Here is an 18,539-nt window from a genome sequence, read left to right on the forward strand (position 1 = left end):
TGCCCAAGGTCATGGAGCCAAGGAGACACAGAGCTGGGACTCAGCCCTGCTCTCCTAATTCCAAACCCCACCCGGACCCTGGCAGAGGTCCTCCTGCTCACGCTGCTGTTTTAGGTCCAACTTCCTGAAGCTGAAGAGTGCTGCCACACTGATCCAGAGGCACTGGCGGGGCCACAACTGCAGGAGGAACTATGGGCTGGTGAGACTCCTCGAGGGAGCTGCTTGTTTCCTCACGAAGCCTTTGAACCTGGCCCTGTTGCCATAGCAGCAGGACTTACCTGTTTGCGGGGCCTGGCTGACCTCTTGCCACCCTGCCAACCCCTACCATTCCTCCAGTCCAAAGTCCGAGTCTGGTTTTTGCAGCTCTCCCCATCTGGTCAGCAATGTTTGTGCTTTTCTTCTGGAACGTTTTGGTGGGTGATGAGTACCTGGGCTATTAAACACTTCAGAGGGGGCCAGGAACGGGTGTGTCACATGGACCGCTGTGAAGGAACTGGCCTTGGTGCTGGGGAGGTGGACAGGAAGGAGGCCCACTCCTGGTCTGAGGATGGGAGTCTCTTGGGGGGGCTGCATCTCAGGGGAAGCCAAGGCCACTCCCTGGGAAACTTTGGTCTGACAGGAGACAGCTGTGCCTTTGGGGCATGCAGGTTGGAGAGTGGAGCCCGGGGCAGAGACCTCCACGGCAGGGTTGGTCTGGAATCAGGGCAGTGGTTCTGAGCAGCTGGCCCTCCTTGCAGATGCGGTTGGGCTTCTTGCGGCTGCAGGCCCTGCACCGCTCCCGGAAGCTGCACCAGCAGTACTGCCTGGCCCGCCGGCGCATCATCGGGTTCCAGGCCCGCTGCCGCGCCTACCTGGTGCGCAAGGCTTTCCGTCATCGCCTCTGGGCTGTGATCACCGTGCAGGCCTACACCCGGGGCATGATCGCCCGCAGGCTGCACCGGCGCCTCAGGGCTGAGGTAAGGGTCCCAGGTCCACAGCAGCCACAGCTCTGAGCCCTGTGACAGCTGTGTCCTCCGAGGGGTGCTGTTCCACCTCAGGCAGACATATCGCCCCCACGTGTGGCCTGAGCCTGTCGGGGGGTGGGGATGTAGGGCTCTACCTCTTTGGAGGCATGCGCAAGACTGGATCCCTCACTTTCCTCTTTCCAGCCAGGGGCAGGGCAGGGGCCCAGTCCCTGTTGTGACTCTTTGAGAGGCCAAGGTGAACTTGCTTTGGCTTTGGGATCAGCGGTGCCCCCAACCCGCTGTGGCACCTGGAGGGTTTCTCAGGTGCCTCAGTTTCCCTCTACCAAATTATTTGGCAAAGTCATTCCCAGTCCCAGAACTCAGCCGGGGTGGCGTGGGGTCGAGCTGGCGGGAAGCACCGTGACGGTCACACACGGTTTGGTGCGCACCCTGCCGCCCCCTCCCCCAGTACCTGCGGCGCCTGGAGGCTGAGAAAATGCGGCTGGCGGAGGAGGAGAAGCTCCGGAAGGAGATGAGCGCCAAGAAGGCCAAGGAGGAGGCTGAACGCAAGCATCAGGTGAGCTGGGGATGTGCCAGACTCCTTAGACATCCATTCACTGGTTCAGCAGCCCTCAGCCAACACCGGCTGTCCAGCCTCTGTCCACGTGACCTTCCTTCCTTCCTTCGTGCGCTGGGTGCCTGTTCTGTGCCAGGCCAGGCCAGAGGGCTGTGGCTCCAGAGTGAGCGGGTCCAGGCCCTCAGCTGTGTTGTAACAGGATAAACAGCCTGAGCCGGGGTGGGAGCCCCCAGCCATGTGTGGCTACAGAGCACGTGAAAGGGCAAAGCACTGTCAGTGCAAAATACACACTTGATTTTTTTTTCTTTTTCTTCTTTTTGGCCACGCAGTGAGGCTTGCGGGATCTTAGTTCCCCGACCAGGGATCGAACCCGGGCCCACAGCACTGAAAGCACCGAGTCCTAACCACTGGATTGCCAGGGAATTCCCAATTACACACTAGATTTTGAAGACTCAGTGAAAAAAAAAAAGGAATATAAAATATCTCAGTACTATTTTTTTAATATTAATTACATGTCAAGATAATACTTTGGAAATATTGGGTTAAATGAAATACATTATTAAAGTTGATCTAACCTATTTTTTGAAAAACTATTTTGAATGTAGCCACTACATATGTGGCTTGCATTATATGTCTATTGGACAGCGGTGGTCTAGAGCCTATACCCAGTGGCTCTTGGATTTTTGGGTTGGGGTGGTCCCCTTCGGGTGGAGAGACCTGAGCAGGCTTCCTGGAGGCGGTGGTCCCAGCTGAGCCTCGAGGCAAGCAGGTGACATTACTGTCTGAGCTTGTTGTGAGCTGTCTCTGGCTCAGCACCGGGCACCTGTCTGCACTGGGCTGTGAGGGCTGAGCAGGTGCGTCCCAGGGTGGAGAGGCCCGAGGCTCCGTCCTTCCCAGCGGTCAGGAGAGCCCCGAGGAGGTTGGGACTCTGGCCTGGCTGCTGCAGGGGCTCCCATGGGCTCCACACGGGGTCTTGCTCCCTGACGCTGTATCACCCCCACCTCGCAGGAGCGCCTGGCCCAGCTGGCCCGTGAGGACGCAGAGCGGGAGTTGAAGGAGAAAGAGGAGTCCCGGCGGAAGAAGGAGCTCCTGGAGCAGATGGAGAGGGCCCGCCGTGAGCCCATCAATCACTCGGACATGGTGGACAAGATGTTTGGCTTCCTGGGGACTTCGGGCAGCCTGCCAGGCCAGGAGGGCCAGGCACCTAGTGGCTTCGAGGTACCAAGCTGGGGAAGGGGCTGGGACAGGTCCCAGTGTGGTGCGGTTCCTCCTCTTGCACCCCACATACTCCCCTCTGAGCAGAAGGCAGCTGTGATGACCCGGGACAGGGCTGAAGTCCCAGGCCCTGTCCAGCCACCAGCCTGCCATGTGACCTTGGGCCAATCACTGTCCCCCTCCAGGGCCATTCACAAACCTTTATTCATTCACGTGTTGAGGATCTACCTTGCACTGGGCTCTGTCTAGGGAGTGAACAGGATGAACAGCGCCCTACACTTCTGGAGGAAGAGCTGGCCCTACAGGGACAGGCTGGGGGACTGCAGCCCAGCCCCATTTGCCTCTGTGGCAGGGAACCCCTTCTGTCTCCCCAGGACCTGGAGCGCGGGCGGAGGGAGATGGTGGAGGAAGACCTGGATGCGGCCCTGCCCCTGCCTGATGAGGATGAGGAGGACCTCTCCGATTATAAATTTGCCAAGTTCGCTGCCACTTACTTCCAGGGCACGACCACACACACCTACACCCGGCGGCCACTCAAGCAGCCACTGCTGTACCACGACGATGAGGGCGACCAGCTGGTGAGGGCTGGGGCTGTCTGTGCTGGCAGCGCGGGTGCCGAGGGGCTGGGTCCCAGCTGTGCAGGGACCGGAGCTGACTTCATCCTGCACCCAGCCTGCGGCCGGGCCACAGGGCAAGGCCCCGAGGAACACCCACAAGGCACTCAGCTCAGTGGTCCTCCTCCGGTTGGCGGGAGTGGGGTTCTCCAGCCTCTCCCCCACCCCTGGGTCATTTTGATGGCTTTAGCAACATCCTGAGCTCAGGCTTTCTGACTGGCATGGGTCTGTCCCCAGGCGGCCCTGGCGGTCTGGATCACTGTCCTCCGGTTCATGGGGGACCTCCCTGAGCCCAAGTACCACACGGCCATGAGTGACGGCAGCGAGAAGATTCCTGTGATGACCAAGATTTATGAGACTCTGGGCAAGAAAACATACAAGAGGGAGCTTCAGGCCCTGCAGGGCGAGGGCGAGGTGAGTCCCAGGTGCCCTCTGGCCAGGGTCCCTTCCAGGCCATCCCCAGCCTTAAGGCCCTCAGCAGAAGGAGCACCCTAAAATTTGCCTCTGCCTCACCTCCCTGACCCCTGCCCTCCTCTGTCTACTCCTGGGAACGAATAGTGTGAGCTTGATATAAACTGTGAAGTGCTGACCACGATTGAGGCCACGTGGCAGGGCAGACAGGCTTTGCAGTCAGAGCCAGCTTCAATTTTGACTTGTTGGGAGGCGGTGGGTGGGTTACTACACTTTTCAGTCTCAGTTTTCCCGTTTGTCACTTGGCTGATGGGCTGGGGTGGTACACGTTAGTGTGGAGGTGAGACAATTCTAACCCCATTGTCAACTGCTCTTGTCATTACTTTCGGTCCAGTCGTTTGACTCTGACCCCTGTTTGTCCGGCAGGCCCAGCTCCCTGAGGGGCAGAAGAAGAGCAGCGTGAGGCACAAACTGGTGCACTTGACCTTGAAGAAGAAGTCCAAACTGACAGAGGAGGTCAGAAAAGACCCTGCATGGCCTTGGTGGCCCAGGCTGGGGCAAGGCTGGGCTTGGGACCAACAGGGACGGGAGTGGAGTGGATACTGCCTGTCCTCAGGGGACCAGGATGGCCAGCAGGACAGCGTTGGATGTGATCAGGCAGACAGGATGCAAGGAAGAGGGTGCTGTTCTTAGGCTGGGGTCAGTCAGGGAGGCTTCCTGGAAGATGGGCCATGAGAGCTGGGGAGGGCTGGAGTGGCAGATGGTGAGAGGGAGGACATGCCAGGGCATGGACCCGTTGCCTTTGATCCAGGGACCTTTTAGTCGATGAGAACTTTTCTGTGGGATAAGAGTGCCCACGGGGCATTAACACTATTAGTTTGTTTGTCATTCATTTAGTCACCTTGTGTTTTCTGAGCACCATCCTGGCCCATTGCTCCAGGACTGTCCAGGCTGGGAGGACTGACAGACGCAAACTAAGGCATTCACGGTGTAGAGGGACTGGTTCCTCCATGCCCCTGCTTTTTTTTTTTTTTAAAGAAGATGTTGGGGGTAGGAGTTTATTAATTTATTTATTTTTGCTGTGTTGGGTCTTCGTTTCTGTGCGAGGACTTTCTCTAGTTGTGGCAAGCGGGGGCCACTCTTCATCGCGGTGCACGGGCCTCTCACTATCACGGCCTCTCTTGTTGCGGAGCACAGGCTCCAGACGCGCAGGCTCAGTAGTTGTGGCTCACGGGCCTAGTTGCTCCACGGCATGTGGGATCCTCCCAGACCAGGGCTCGAACCCGTGTCCCCTGCATTAGCAGGCAGATTCTCAACCACTGTGCCACCAGGGAAGCCCTCCATGCCCCTGCTTTTGTGCACACCGGTCCCTCTGCCTAAAATTCCTCCTTCCTCTTCTGTGCCTGGGGGGTCACCTCGTCCAGGAAGCCTTCCCCTCTACAGCAGAGTCAGGCTGCTCCTCCTGGGCTTCCTCAGCTTGCTTTGTCTTTGTCCTCATTTTGTTCCCCATCTGAGGCTCAAATCCAGTCTTGTAGCTATGTTACCCCAGATTTGAGTCCCAGCTCTGCTGCTCGGTATCCAAGGCACCCGGGAAAGAAAATGCCTGCTAGTGGCTTCCTGGGATGATGAAGTGAGATGATGGCTGTGCTCAGCAGACATGAGGACCTCCCAGGAACCTCCTGCCTGCAGGGGCGTGCTCCCGCCACTCACCCTTTCACCCACTCCACGTCTCTGGGCAGAGCGCGGGGCTGGTGCTGTGGCCCATGTGGAACCAGAGAGGAAAAGTCCATCTGTAAGAACCCAGGCCCAAGGCTATTCACATAGGAGCCAGGGAGTTAATGACAGGTGATGGTGGCCGGGTGTTTGGAACCCAGGTGTACTCTGGGTGTCGGAGTGGTGTGTGGCCCACGTCAGAGAGATAGGGATCCCATCGGGAGTCAGAGGAGCCCCTGGCCTGGCTGAGGGGACTTCCCTAGGGTAGGGCTGGGGGTAGATGTCAAGGAGGCTGCAGAGGAGCCTTATCCCCAGAAGCGCGTAGCACCGGGCATCCACCCAGCACAGGCAGGGGTATGACAGTGGTGGGAAGCCACCTCTCTCGCTACTCCCAGGATTCTGCTCTCTGGGGGAGTGGGCAGACTCAGGCGAAGAGCAGGGCCCCTGCCAAGCCTTGGTCAAGCCTTTCCCCCCTCCCTGTGGCCCAGGTGACCAAGAGGCTGCATGACGGAGAGTCCACGGTGCAGGGCAACAGCATGCTGGAGGACCGGCCCACCTCCAACCTGGAGAAGCTGCACTTCATCATTGGCAACGGCATCCTGCGTCCAGCACTCCGGTCAGTGCCTGAGGGGCAGGGGCACAGGGAAGGGGGCAGCTATCAGGGAAGGCATCCCGCACTTCCAGACCTGAAAGGCTTTTGTTGGCTGAGTGGTAGCTCTGTCACTTTAGCAACTGATTAAGCTAAGCAGGCCTGGGTTTAGCTCTGCTGCTAGCTGGTTGTGTGACCTTGGTAGAGTGATTTCAGCTCTGTAAGCTTCAGTTTCTTCATCTGTAAAGGTGGAATAATAAAAGTACCTACCTTGTAGGCTTGTGGGCAGATAAAACTATGGAAAGTGTGACACAGGACCTACGCAGTGGGCACTCGGTAAACGGTAGCTGCTGTTAGCATTATCTGACGTGCATCTTCTGCTGTAACCCTATCCCTGCCGGCACCTTCGGTGTACCCAGCCCAGGCCCGTGGTCAGGGTTACTGTGGTCAGAATGCCTGGGATCCTGCAAGTGGCTCCTTCCCCACCCAGGCCCAGGAGAGGCCTTTGCTCAGGTCCCTGGGTTGTTGGGGAGGAGCTGGGATGATCCATGACTTTCCAGGAGCGATTACGGAATCAACTCAGCTGCATCAGCTGAGGGAAAGCAGATAGGGTTTCTCTGAGAACTCCATCTGCACGGGATGGCTGGTTAGGAGAGCTGATCCCATGAACTTGTGTGTGCTGGCGGGGAGGACAGCAGGATGGGGCAGGTGGGGAGGTCAAGTGTCATTTTCCCAGTGGGAGACATGAGGTCCGGAGAGGAAGAGGTTTGCCCAGGGGTCACTGGCCTCCCTTTCATTGCTCCTCGAGGCCAGTGACTACCTCGCTCGCCAGAGATGTAGCACTTGGGGCCGCCAGGCTCCAGGAAGAAAAGGTGGCTGCCCAAGGTATGTTTAAGGGCAAGAATTTGCCTCCCGTTATCTCACCATCAGACCTAAAGAGGTACTTCTAGAGAACACAGTGCCAGGAGTCCTGGACCGTTTGAAGGCTGGGGTGCCAACTCCCTGAGGGACCATGGCTAATCCCTCCCTCCTCTCGGCCTCCGTCTCCCTGTCCATGAATCGAACGGGGTCAGGGGCTCCCAGCTACGGGGGATAGTTGTCACTGGTCTGCAGCAAGATGGGAAAAATAAGGATGTTTCTAAATTTGACTTATTTAAAGCACTGTTCTTTGTTCTGAGGTTTTACCCTTCCTACTTTTTGGATATTAAACTTACATTTGTTTTATAAAATGATTGTGATATAGATAGTGGGCAGGTGCTGTGTGTGTGGTGTGTTTGAAATGTCCTTATTGTCTTGATAATAAGTTAGCAACGTCCACAATTTATTTTCAGGTTGCATTGGTCCATAAGCTCTCAAAATTGGGGAGCCACTGAATTAGATACCTGCCCTAGTGCCCCCTGGTGGTCACTCCATCTTGGTGGGTCCCGCCCTTGGCCCTGAAGGGGGCATGCAGCATTTTCACAGCTGCAGCTAGGCTGGCATCTGCGAGGGTTTTACTGTGCTGGGCACTGTGCCAGGTGCTGTATAAGCCTTGGTTCATTTTTCTTCACAGAAATCCTGTAAGGAAGGGGTGGTATCATTTCCCTTTAAAGTGAAAACAAAATGAAAAACTACCTTCATTGCTTTAATCTGATTACAAAAGTAAAGCATGGCCATTTAAATGTTCAAATATTATAAAACTATATCAAGAGAACGTCAGAGTCCCTACTCCTTCCATCCCCCAGAGAAACCCCCCAGCTGTCTTTCCTGTTTCTGCTCTGCCAGTTACCATTAGTAGAAATTGTACCTGCTGCCGTGTATGTGGGCTGGGCTCAGAGGTGAACTCACCTGCCCAGGCTGTGCAGCTTGGTGAGGGATGAGGCATGGGGGGAGCCTGTGCTTCTCATCAAAGTGGTCACCAGTGACTGGGGCCACTGTGCCCAGGAGCAGGGTATGCACCACCCTCTGGATCATGGGGCCCCGGCCGTGGGCTCTGGATTGGAGTCAGGAACGTGCGTGCTTCCGGCCTGATGAGCCTATCTCCAAAGCCAGGCCCTCTCCAGTAGCCGCAGAGCCCTGGGCTCAGCTTTCTCCACCTGGCCTCACCTGCCTCCTCCCAGGTGGCCTCTGGCAAGTGGGAGAGCAAGCATCCTACCTGCTGCTGGGAGGGGTGGGGCTTTCCCTCTGAGGCCGTGCGTCTCCCGGCCTTGCCCCCCACCCCCGCCTGCCTAGGGATGAGATCTACTGCCAGCTCAGCAAGCAGCTCACTCACAACCCCTCCAAGAGCAGCTATGCCCGGGGCTGGATCCTCGTGTCTCTCTGTGTGGGCTGCTTCGCCCCCTCTGAGAAGTTCGTCAAGGTAGGGGAGGCTTTTGGCCTCCGGGGGTGGGAAGGGGGGCCGCGCCCGGTCCCTGGGGTTGAGGGGCAGAGCACGGGGAAGAAGCTCAGAGCGGCTTGGCAATGAGGCCCTGCCCGGGTCATCTCCTCCCAGGCCTCCCCACCTCCGCAGGGCCCATCCTCCTGGGCGCCCACCACTGCACTCTATCTCCTCCGAGCCCCATTTTATTTATGCGGATGCTGAGTTTGACAACAGCGCCCCCTAGACCCTCCACATGCTGGTCTGAAGCGCTTCCGAGCATCTCAGGCCCTTTCGTGACACCTCCTTAGTGTCAGGCCCTGGGTGCTGGGGACACAGAGGCAGAGCAGGTGACAGCTGGATCAACCCAGCTGGTCAGCACTGCGAAGAGGGAGGGCTCAGGGAGGTGGGCCCTGGAGGAGGAGGAGGAGCAGTTAAGCTGGGTGAAGGGGGTATGGTGTGTGGGGTGAGGCAGGAGGTGCAGCTGAGACTAGGCAGGGCCGGATCATGGTGGCCGTGCTGCCAAACGTGAGGGAGGTGGACTTGATCTGGAGGACAGTGGGGAGGCCTGGAAAGCCGAGGAGGGACGTGGATGGATGGGCCTTGAGGAGCGGGTTCAGAGTGTGGGAGGAGGGGCCAGAGGCAGGAGGCCCGGTGAGGCTGCTCTGATGGTCCGGGTGTTACCGATCTGGGTCCTCTTTAATCGACAGAAGTTGATAAGAAGTCAGACAAGAAATTCAGGCAAGCTTTACAGGGGTTCGTGCTGCTTTAGCACGAGGGAGTGAGAACAAGAAACAGGTGCCCTTGCTCACTCCCTGAGCGGGGGCGGGCTGGTCCCTTTAATGAGGTGAGGGTGGTGGCGGATTGGTGGGTTGGGCTGGAGGGGTGCCTTAGGTGGTCTGCTCACCCCCTTGGTGGTGCTGTGTGCAGGAGTCATGGGCAGTTCCCTGCTTTTGCTCCTGGCAGTTGGTTTGTGGCCTTTTTGTATCTTATTGTTCATAATTGCCCTGACTACACATGTGTGCAGTTTTTAGTCCCTTTTGATTTCTTTGTATTTTGTTGCTGGAGGAGACGTTTGTCCAGGTGCAAGTGCTCCGGTAGAGGGTCCCAGGTCCCAGACTATCTCACAGGTGGGGAGGCCGAGGGAGGCTGGAGTGGGGCCCCCTCAGCTGGTCCTCTGTCCATAGTACCTGCGGAACTTCATCCACGGGGGACCACCTGGCTATGCCCCATACTGTGAGGAGCGTCTCAGGAGGACCTTCGTCAATGGGACACGGACACAGCCACCAAGCTGGCTGGAGCTGCAGGTGTGGCCCCCAGGCGTGTGTGTGTGTGTGTGGCCAGTGCACCCCAGTGCCCCAGAAACATTGCCTACTTTGGGATTCTGTGGTCATTCAAGCACCCATCCTCAAGTTCTGGAATCTCAGGCCTACTGGAATGGGAAAGCCCACAGTGGTGATGACTCCCATCTGCTGGCTTTATAGTCAAAGAGACTTGGGCAGGGGGTTTCCTCTGTGTCTCAATGGCTTCATCTGCAACATGACAATAAAGACATTCATTTCACAGGGTCTTGTGCTGGTTACGTGACAGGAGGGCAGAAGCCCCTGCATGTGGCAAAGCCCAACCACCCAGCCCTAGTACCCCACCTCAGGGCCCCTGAAGGTCCTTTCAGGGTGGGAAGCACAGCAGGGCTCCCTGGGCACCTGTGACCAGGGACAGGCAATGCGCTGTGGGATGCTGAGGTCCGAGGGCTCCAACCCCACAGGGAGCAGGGAGCCAGGAGCTCAGAGGGAGTGAGATGTTCTGAAGTGAAAGGATTCCCACAAACCCTTGGATCACTTTCAGGCCACCAAGTCCAAGAAGCCCATCATGTTGCCTGTGACATTCATGGACGGGACCACCAAGACCCTCTTGACAGACTCGGCAACCACGGCCAAGGAGCTCTGCAATGCGCTAGCCGACAAGACCTCGCTCAAGGACCGCTTCGGGTTCTCCCTCTACATCGCCCTGTTTGATAAGGTGAGGCTGGCCCTGATGCCCCTCCTCCTGGTGCCCCCAGGGCCACCCACCAGCTCCCACCCCAGTGCTGCCACCTACTGGCTGGGGCACCCTTGCGCGGTTACTGACCTTCCAGGGCCTCAGTTTCCTCCTCTGTAAACCAGTGATAACCCTGGTCCTGCCCCAACTCCTTAGGCTCATGGAGAGGTCCTAAGCACCTAAAGAGAAACCCAACAGCACACTGGTGATTGAAATCCAGGGCTCACTGCAGTCGTATGTGCACAGGTGGATTCAGTCCTCTGCTGGTGACAGAAGAAGAACATGGCAGAGAGAGAGAGAGCCACTGGCTCGCTGAGATTCAGTTTTCCCATTTGCAAATGGGCATATGATTCTTTATCAGGTTGTTATGGTAGTCCCTCTTCACTTGTTACTGACCACCCAGAGTGTAGACCTCCCGGGGCACATCTGGGCTTGGAGTCTTCTCTGCTGAGCTGGCCCTGGGAGTGGGTGATTTTGCCTCCACACCCAGCGTCACCACCCACAGCAGAGGTGACCCCCAGCCCTCACCCCAGCAGGTCCAGCGATAGGAACATGTTGTCTGATGCCATTTGCCTGGACTTTCCTCACCAACAGCTACTTCCCGTGTTTTCAGTGGCCATTTGTCCATCAGAGTTTCACCAAAGGCTTGTACTAGGAAATGGGAACTCCCACGTGGCTGTGCCAGTTCAGAGCCCACGAGCTAGGATCCAGGGATCCCATGCTGGTCTGCCTCCTGGGTGACCTGGGCAAGCCCCTTCTCTCTCTGAGTCTTGGTTTTCCATCCGAATGAGAACAGTTGGCACAGTGAGTGGCTCCTTGCGGTCCTTCCCGGCCTGCTCACCCTTCCGCTGGGTGACCTCCATTCCTGTGCTGGCAGGTGTCCTCCCTGGGCAGTGGCAGCGACCACGTCATGGATGCCATCTCCCAGTGTGAGCAGTATGCCAAGGAGCAGGGCGCCCAGGAGCGCAACGCCCCATGGAGGCTCTTCTTCCGCAAGGAGGTCTTCACTCCCTGGCACAACCCCTCAGAAGACAATGTGGCCACCAACCTCATCTACCAGCAGGTGGTGCGAGGGGTCAAGTTTGGGGAGTACAGGTGTGAGAAGGTGAGTGAGAGCTAATTTTCTGGCTGAGCTTGTTTGGTCAATTCACCTGTGTGCTGAATTGGGCTGAGTGTTGCTGCCCTTGACTCACCATTAGCGAATGTGGAGGTTAGCCAGATGGAGGCTGGGCATTATCTAGGCTTCTCCTGGATTTAACAAGATCTATAGGAGCAAGGGCTTTGAAGAGTAGCCTGAATTCTGCAAGTAAGAGGTGTTCTGCTTTGCTGCAGTGACTGTACATGCTTCAGAACTTGCTGTATTATTCTTTTTTTTTTTGACCTCTTTAGATCACTTATTTAATTTATTTATTTGTGGAGTATATTTGATTTACAATGTTGTGTTAGTTTCAGGTCCAACCATGTTGCTGCAAATGGCATTATTTCATTCTTTTTTATGGCATCATTTGCAAATATTTTCTCCTATTCTGTGGATTGTCTTTTCATTTTCTTTATGACTTCCTTTGCTGTGCAAACCTTTTAAGTTTAATTAGGTCCCATTTGTTTATTTTTGTTTTTATTTCCATTACTTTAGGAGACGGGTTGAAAAAGATTTTGCTTCAATTTATGGCAGAGTGTTCTGCCTATGTTTTCCTCTAAGAGTTTTATAGTATACAGTACATTTAGGTCTCTAATCCATTTTGAGTTTATTTTTGTGTGTGGTGTTAAGGAGTGTCCTAATTTCATTCTTTTACATGTAGCTGTCTACTTTTCCCAGCACTACTTATTGAAGAGATTGTCTTTTCTCCATCATACAGTCTTACCTCCTTTGTCATAGATTAATTGACCATAGGTGCATGGGTTTATTTCTGGGCTTTCTATCCTGTTCCTTTGATCGATATTTCTGTTTTTGTGCCAGTACCATACTGTTTTGATCACTGAATCTTTGTAGTATAGTTTGAAGTCAGGGAGCCTGATTCCTTCAGCTCCATTTTTCTTTCCAAAGATTGTTTTGGCTATTTGGGGTCTTTTGTTTTTCCATACAAATTTTAAGATTTTTTTGTTCTAAGTATGTGAAAAATACCATTGGTATTTTGATAGGGATTGCATTGAATCTGTAGATTACAGTGGGTAGTATAGTCATTTTGACAATTTTGACTCTTCCAATCCAAGAACATGGTATATCTTTCCATCTGTTTGTGTCATCTTTGATTTCTTTCATCAGCATCTTATAGTTTTCGGAGTAAAGGTCTTTTGCCTCCTTAGGTAGGTTTATTCTTAGGTATTTTATTCTTTTAGATGTAATGGTAAATGGGATTATCTCCTTAATTTCTCTTTCAGATTTTTCATCATTAGTGTATAGGAATGCAAGAGACTTCTGTGCATTAATTTTGTATCCTGCTACTTTACCAAATTCATTGATTAGCTCTAGTAGTTTTCTGGTGGCATCGTTAGGATTCTCTATGTATAGTATCATGTCATCTGCAAACAGTGACAGTTTTACTTCTTCTTTTCCAATTTGTGTCCCTTTTATTTCTTTTTCTTCTCTGATTGCTGTGGCTAGGACTTCCAAAACTATGTTGAATAATACTGGTGTGAGTGGACGTCCTTGTCTTGTTCCTGATCTTAGAGGAAGTGCTTTCAGTTTTTCACCATTGAGAATGATGTTTGCTGTGGGTTTGTTGTATACAGCCTTTATTATGTTGAGGTAATTTCCCTCTATGCCCACTTTCTGGGGAGCTTTTATCATAAATGGGTTTTGAATTTTGTCAAAAGCTTTTTCTGCATCTATTGAGATGATCATATGGTTTTTCTCCTTCAATTTGTTAATATGGTATATCACATTGATTGATTTGCATATAATGAAGAATCCTTGCATCCCTGGGATAAATTCCACTTGATCATGATGTATGAGCCTTTTAATGTGTTGTTGGATTCTGTTTGCTAGGATTTTGTTGAGGATTTTTGCAATTATATTCATCAGTGATATTGGTCTGTAATTTTCTTTTTTTGTAGTATCTTTGTCTGGTTTTGGTATCAGGGTGATGGTGGCCTCATAGAATGAGTTTGGGAGTGTTCCTCCCTCTGCAATTTTTTGGAAGAGTTTGAGAAGGATGGGTATTAGCTCTTCTCTAAATGTTTCATAGAATTCACCTGTGAAGCCATGTGGTCCTGGACTTTTGTTTGTTGGAAGATTTTGATTCACAGTTTCAATTACATTACTTGTGATTGGTCTGTTCATATTTTCTGTTTCTTCCTTTTCAGTCTTGGAAGGTTATACCTCTCTAAGAATTTGCCCATTTCTTCCAGGTTGTCCATTTTTATTGGCACAGAGTTGCTTGTAGTAGTCTCTTAGGATGCTTTGTATTTCTGTGGTGTCTGTTGTAACTTCTCCTTTTTCATTTCTAATTTTATTGATTTGACTCCTCTCCCACTTTTTCTTGATGAGTCTGGCTAATGGTTTATTAATTTTGTTTATCTTCTCAGAGAACCAGCTTTTAGTTTTATTGATCATTGCTATTGTTTTCTTTGTTTCTGTTTATTTCTGCTCTGATCTTTATGATTTCTTTCCTTCTACTAACTTTGGGTTTTGTTTGTTCTTCTTTCTCTAATTCCTTTAGGTGTAAGGTTAGATTGTCTATTTGAGATTTTTCTTGTTTCTTGAGGTAGGCTTGTATTGCTGTAAACTTTCTGCTTAGAACTGCTTTTGCTGCCTCCCATAGGTTTTGGATCGTCGTGTTTTCATTGTCATTTGTCTCTAGGCATTTTTTTATTTCCTCTTTGATTTCTTCAGTGATCTCTTGGTTATTTAGTAATGTATTGTTTAGCCTCCATGTATTTTTGTTTTTTACGTTTTTTTCCCTGTAATTGCTTTCTAATCTCATAGCGTTGTGGTCAGAAAAGATGCTTGATATCATTTCAATTTTCTTAAAATTACAAGGCTAGATTTGTGACCCACGATGTGATCTATCCTGGAGAATGTTCCATGTGCACTTGAGAAGAAAGTGTATTCTGTTCTTTTTGGATGGAATGTCCTATAAATATCAATTAAATCTATCTGGTCTATTGTGTCATTTAAAGCTTGTGTTTCCTTATCAATTTTTGGTTTGGATGATCTGTCCATTCATGTAAGTGAGGTGTTAATGTCCCCCACTATTACTGTGTTACTGTCGATTTCCTCTTTTATAGCTGCTAGTAGTTGCCTTATGTATTGAGATGCTCCTATGTTGGGTGCATGTATATTTATAACTGTTATATCTTCTTCTTGGATTGATCCCTTGATCATTATGTAGTGTTCCTCCTTGTCTCTTGTAACATTCTTTATTTTAAAGTCTATTTTATCTGATATGAGTATTGCTACTCCAGCTTTCTTTTGATTTCCATTTGCATGGAATATCTTTTTCCATCCCCTCACTTTCAGTCTCTATGTGTCCCTAGGTCTGAAGTGGGTCTCTTGTAGACAGCATATATGGGTCTTGTTTTAGTATCCATTCAGCGAGCCTGTGTCTTTTGGTTGGAGCATTTAATCCATTCATGTTTAAAGTAATTATCAATATATATGTTACTATTACCATTTTCTTAATTGTTTTGGGTTTGTTTTTGTAGGTGCTTTTCTTCTCTTGTATTTCCCACTTAGAGAAGTTCCTTTAGCATTTGTTGGATAGCTGGTTTTGTGGTGCTACATTCTCTTTGCTTTTGCTTGTCTGTAAAGCTTTTGATTTCTCCATTGAATCTGAATGAGATCTTTGCCGGGTAGAATAATCTTGGTTGTAGGTTCTTCCCTTTCATCACTTTAAATATATCATGCCACTCCCTTCTGGCTTGTAGAGTTTCTGCTGAGAAATCAGCTGTTAACCTCATGGGAGTTTCCCTGTATGTTATTTGTCATTTTTCCCTTGTTGCTTTCAATACTTTTTCTTTGTCTTTAATTTTTGTCTCTTTGATTACTATGTGTCTTGGTGTGTTTCTCCTTGGGTTTATCCTGCCTGGAACTTTCTGTGCTTCCTGGCCTTGGGTGGCTATTTCCTTTCCCATGTTAGGGAAGTTTTAAACTGTAATCTCTTCAAATATTTTCTCGGGTCCTTTCTCTCTCCTTCTCTTCTCCTTCTGGGACCTCTATAATGTGAATGTTTTTGCGTTTAATGTTGTCCCAGACGTCTGTTAGGCTGTCTTCATTTCTTTTCATTCTTTTTTCTTTATTCTGTTCCGTGGCAGTGAGTTCCACAATTCTGTCTTCCAGGTCACTTACCCGTTCTTCTGCCTCAGTTTTTCTGCTATTGATTCCCTCTAGTGTATTTTTCATTTCAGTTGTTGTATTGTTCATCTCTGTTTGTTTGTTCTTTAATTCTTCTAGGTCTTTGTTAAACATTTCTTGCATCTTCTCAATCTTTGCCTCCATTCTTTTTCCGAGGTCCTGGATCATCTTCACTATCATTATTCTGAATTCTTTTTCTGGAAGGTTGCCGATCTCCACTTCATTATTTGTTTTTCTGGGGTTTTATCTTGTTCCTTCATTTGGTACATAGCCCTCTGCCTTTTCATCTTGTCTAGCTTTCTGTGAATGTGGTTTTTGTTCCACAGGCTGCAGGATTGTAGTTCTTTTTGCTTCTGTTCTCTGCCCTCTGGTGGATGAGGCTATCTAAGAGTCTTGTGCAAGTTTCCTGATGGGAGGGACTGGTGGTGGGTAGAGCTGGGTGTTGCTGTGGTGGGCATAGCTTGGTAAAACTTTAATCCACTTGTCTGCTGATGGGTGGGGCTTGGTTCCCTCCCTGTTAGTTGTTTGACCTGAGGTGACCCAACACTGGAGCCTACCAAAGCTCTTTGACGGGGCTAATGTCAGACTCTGGGAGGGCTCATGCCAAGGGGTACTTCCCAGAACTTCTGCTGCTAGTGTCCTTGTCCTCATGGTGAGACATAGCCACCCCCTGCCTCTGCAGGGGACCCTCCAACACTAGCAGGTACGTCTGGTTCAGTCTCCCATGGGGTCACTGCTCCTTCCCCTGAGTTCCAATGCGCGCACACTACTTTGTGTGTGCCTTCCAAGAGTGGAGTGTCTCTTTCCCCCAGTCCTGTCGAAGTCCTGCAATCAAATCCTGCTAGCCTTCAAAGTCTGATTCTCTAGGAATTCCTCCTCCCGTTGCCGGACACCCAGATTGGGAAACCTGACGTGGGGCTCAGAACCTTCACTCCACTGGGTGGACTTCTGTGGTATAAGTGTTCTCCAGTTTGTGAGTCACCCACCCAGCAGTTATGGGATTTGATTTTATTGTGATTGTGCCCCTCCTACCGTCTCATTGTGGCTTCTCCTTTGTCTTTGGATGTGGGGTATCTTTGTTGGTGAGTTCCAGTGTCTTCCTATCAATGGTTTTTCAGCAGTTACTTGTGATTCTGGTGCTCTGTCAAGAAGGAGTGAGTGCACGTCCTTCTACTCCACCATCTTCAAGACTGTACCTTCCTAAGAATTTGTCCATTTCTTCCAGGTTGTCCATTTTGTTGGCATACAGTTGCTTGTAGTAGTGTCTTATGATCCTTTGCATTTCTGTGGTGTCAGTTTTTACTTCTCCTTTTTCATTTCTAATTTTATTGATTTGAGCCTTCTCCATTTTTTTCTTGATGAGTCTGGCTAAAGGTTTATAAATTTTGTTTATCTTTTCTTAGAACCAGCTTTTTGTTTCATTGATCTTTTCTGTTGTTTTTGTTGTCTCTATTTCATTTATTTCTGCTCTGACCTTTATGATTTCTTTCCTTCTACTAACTTTAGGTTTTGTTTGTTCTTTCTCTACTTGCTTTAGGTATAAGGTTAGGTTGTTTACTTGAGATTTTTCTTGTTTCCTGAGGTAAAATTGTATTGCTATACAATCTTAGAACAGTTTTTGCTGCATCCCATAGGTTTTGGATTGTCGTGGTTTTGTTGTCATTTGTCTCTAGGTATATTTTTTTAATCTTTTCGGCTGTGCCGTGTGGCTTGTGGGATCTTAGTTCCCCGACCAGGGATTGAACTCACACCCCCTGTGGTAGAAGCATGGAATCTTAAGCACTGGACCACCAGAGAAGTCCCTATGTATCTTTAAATTTTGTCTTAATTTCTTCAGTGATCCATTGGTTGTTTAGTAACATATTGTTTAGTCTCCATGTGTTTTTGTTTCTTGCAGTTTTTTTTTTCCTGTAATTGATTTCTAATCTCGTAGCATTGTGGTTGGAAAAGATGCTTGAGATGATTTCAATTTTCTTAAATTTAGTGAGGTTTGATTTGTGGTACAAGATGTGATCTATCCTGGAGAATGTTCCATGTGCACTTGAGATGAATGTGTATTCTGCTGCTTTCAATGGAATGTCCTATAGATACCAATTAAGTCTATCTGGTCTAATGTGTCATTTAAGGCTTGTGTTTCCTTATTAATTTTCTGTCTGGATGATCTGTCCGTTGGTGTAAGTGGGTTGTTAAAGTCCCCCACTATTACTGTGTTACTGTTGATTTCTCCTTTTATGGCTGTTAGCATTTGCCTTATATATTGAGGTGCTCCTGTGTTGGGTGCATATATATTTACAATTGTTATATCTTCTTCATAGATTGCTCCCTTGATCATTATGTAGTGTTTTTCCTTGTTTCTTGTAACAGTCTTTATTTTAAAGTCCATTTTGTCTGATATAGGTATTGCTATTCCAGTTTTCTTTTGATTTTCATTTGCATGGAATATCTTTTTCCATCCCCTCACTTTCAGTCTGTATGTGTCCCTAGATCTGAAGTGGGTCTCTTATAGACAGCATATATACAGATCTTGTTTTTGTATCCATTCAGCCCATCCATGTCTTTTGGTTGGACCATTTAATCCATTTATATTTAAATTATCATCAATATGTATGTTCCTAGTGCCATTTTCTTAATTGTTTTGGGTTTGTAGGTCTTTTTTCTTCCCTTCCTCTTTTGTTCTCATCTCTTGTGGTTTGATCACCATCTTTAGTGTTGTGTTTGGGTTACTTTTTCTTTTGTGTGTGTGTATCTATTGTAGTTTGGGGTTTGCATTTCCCGTGAGGTTTTGATTTAGCAGTGTATATATATACCAGG

The 18,539-nt window shown here is 49.9% G+C and overlaps 1 protein-coding gene across 4 annotated transcripts in view; it reads left to right on the forward strand.

The window, feature by feature from the left end:
• Window positions 1-18,539, forward strand: part of MYO7A (myosin VIIA) — a gene marked incomplete at its 5' end in the record, with an annotated part of 87,956 nt that overhangs the window by 33,476 nt on the left and 35,941 nt on the right. For all 4 annotated transcript variants that reach the window (XM_081238637.1, XM_081238638.1, XM_081238639.1 and 1 more), the window contains 12 exons: window positions 115-199; window positions 738-956; window positions 1,414-1,521; window positions 2,530-2,739; window positions 3,111-3,314; window positions 3,588-3,764; window positions 4,188-4,277; window positions 5,963-6,090; window positions 8,275-8,401; window positions 9,586-9,705; window positions 10,244-10,417; window positions 11,313-11,540. In XM_081238637.1, coding sequence (XP_081094763.1) covers window positions 115-199; window positions 738-956; window positions 1,414-1,521; window positions 2,530-2,739; window positions 3,111-3,314; window positions 3,588-3,764; window positions 4,188-4,277; window positions 5,963-6,090; window positions 8,275-8,401; window positions 9,586-9,705; window positions 10,244-10,417; window positions 11,313-11,540 — 1,870 coding nt within the window. The remainder of the gene's footprint in view (window positions 1-114; window positions 200-737; window positions 957-1,413; window positions 1,522-2,529; window positions 2,740-3,110; window positions 3,315-3,587; window positions 3,765-4,187; window positions 4,278-5,962; window positions 6,091-8,274; window positions 8,402-9,585; window positions 9,706-10,243; window positions 10,418-11,312; window positions 11,541-18,539) is intronic.

This window comes from Mesoplodon bidens, assembly GCF_964165515.1.
Source record: "Mesoplodon bidens genome assembly, chromosome: 7".
Lineage (NCBI taxonomy): Eukaryota > Metazoa > Chordata > Mammalia > Artiodactyla > Ziphiidae > Mesoplodon > Mesoplodon bidens.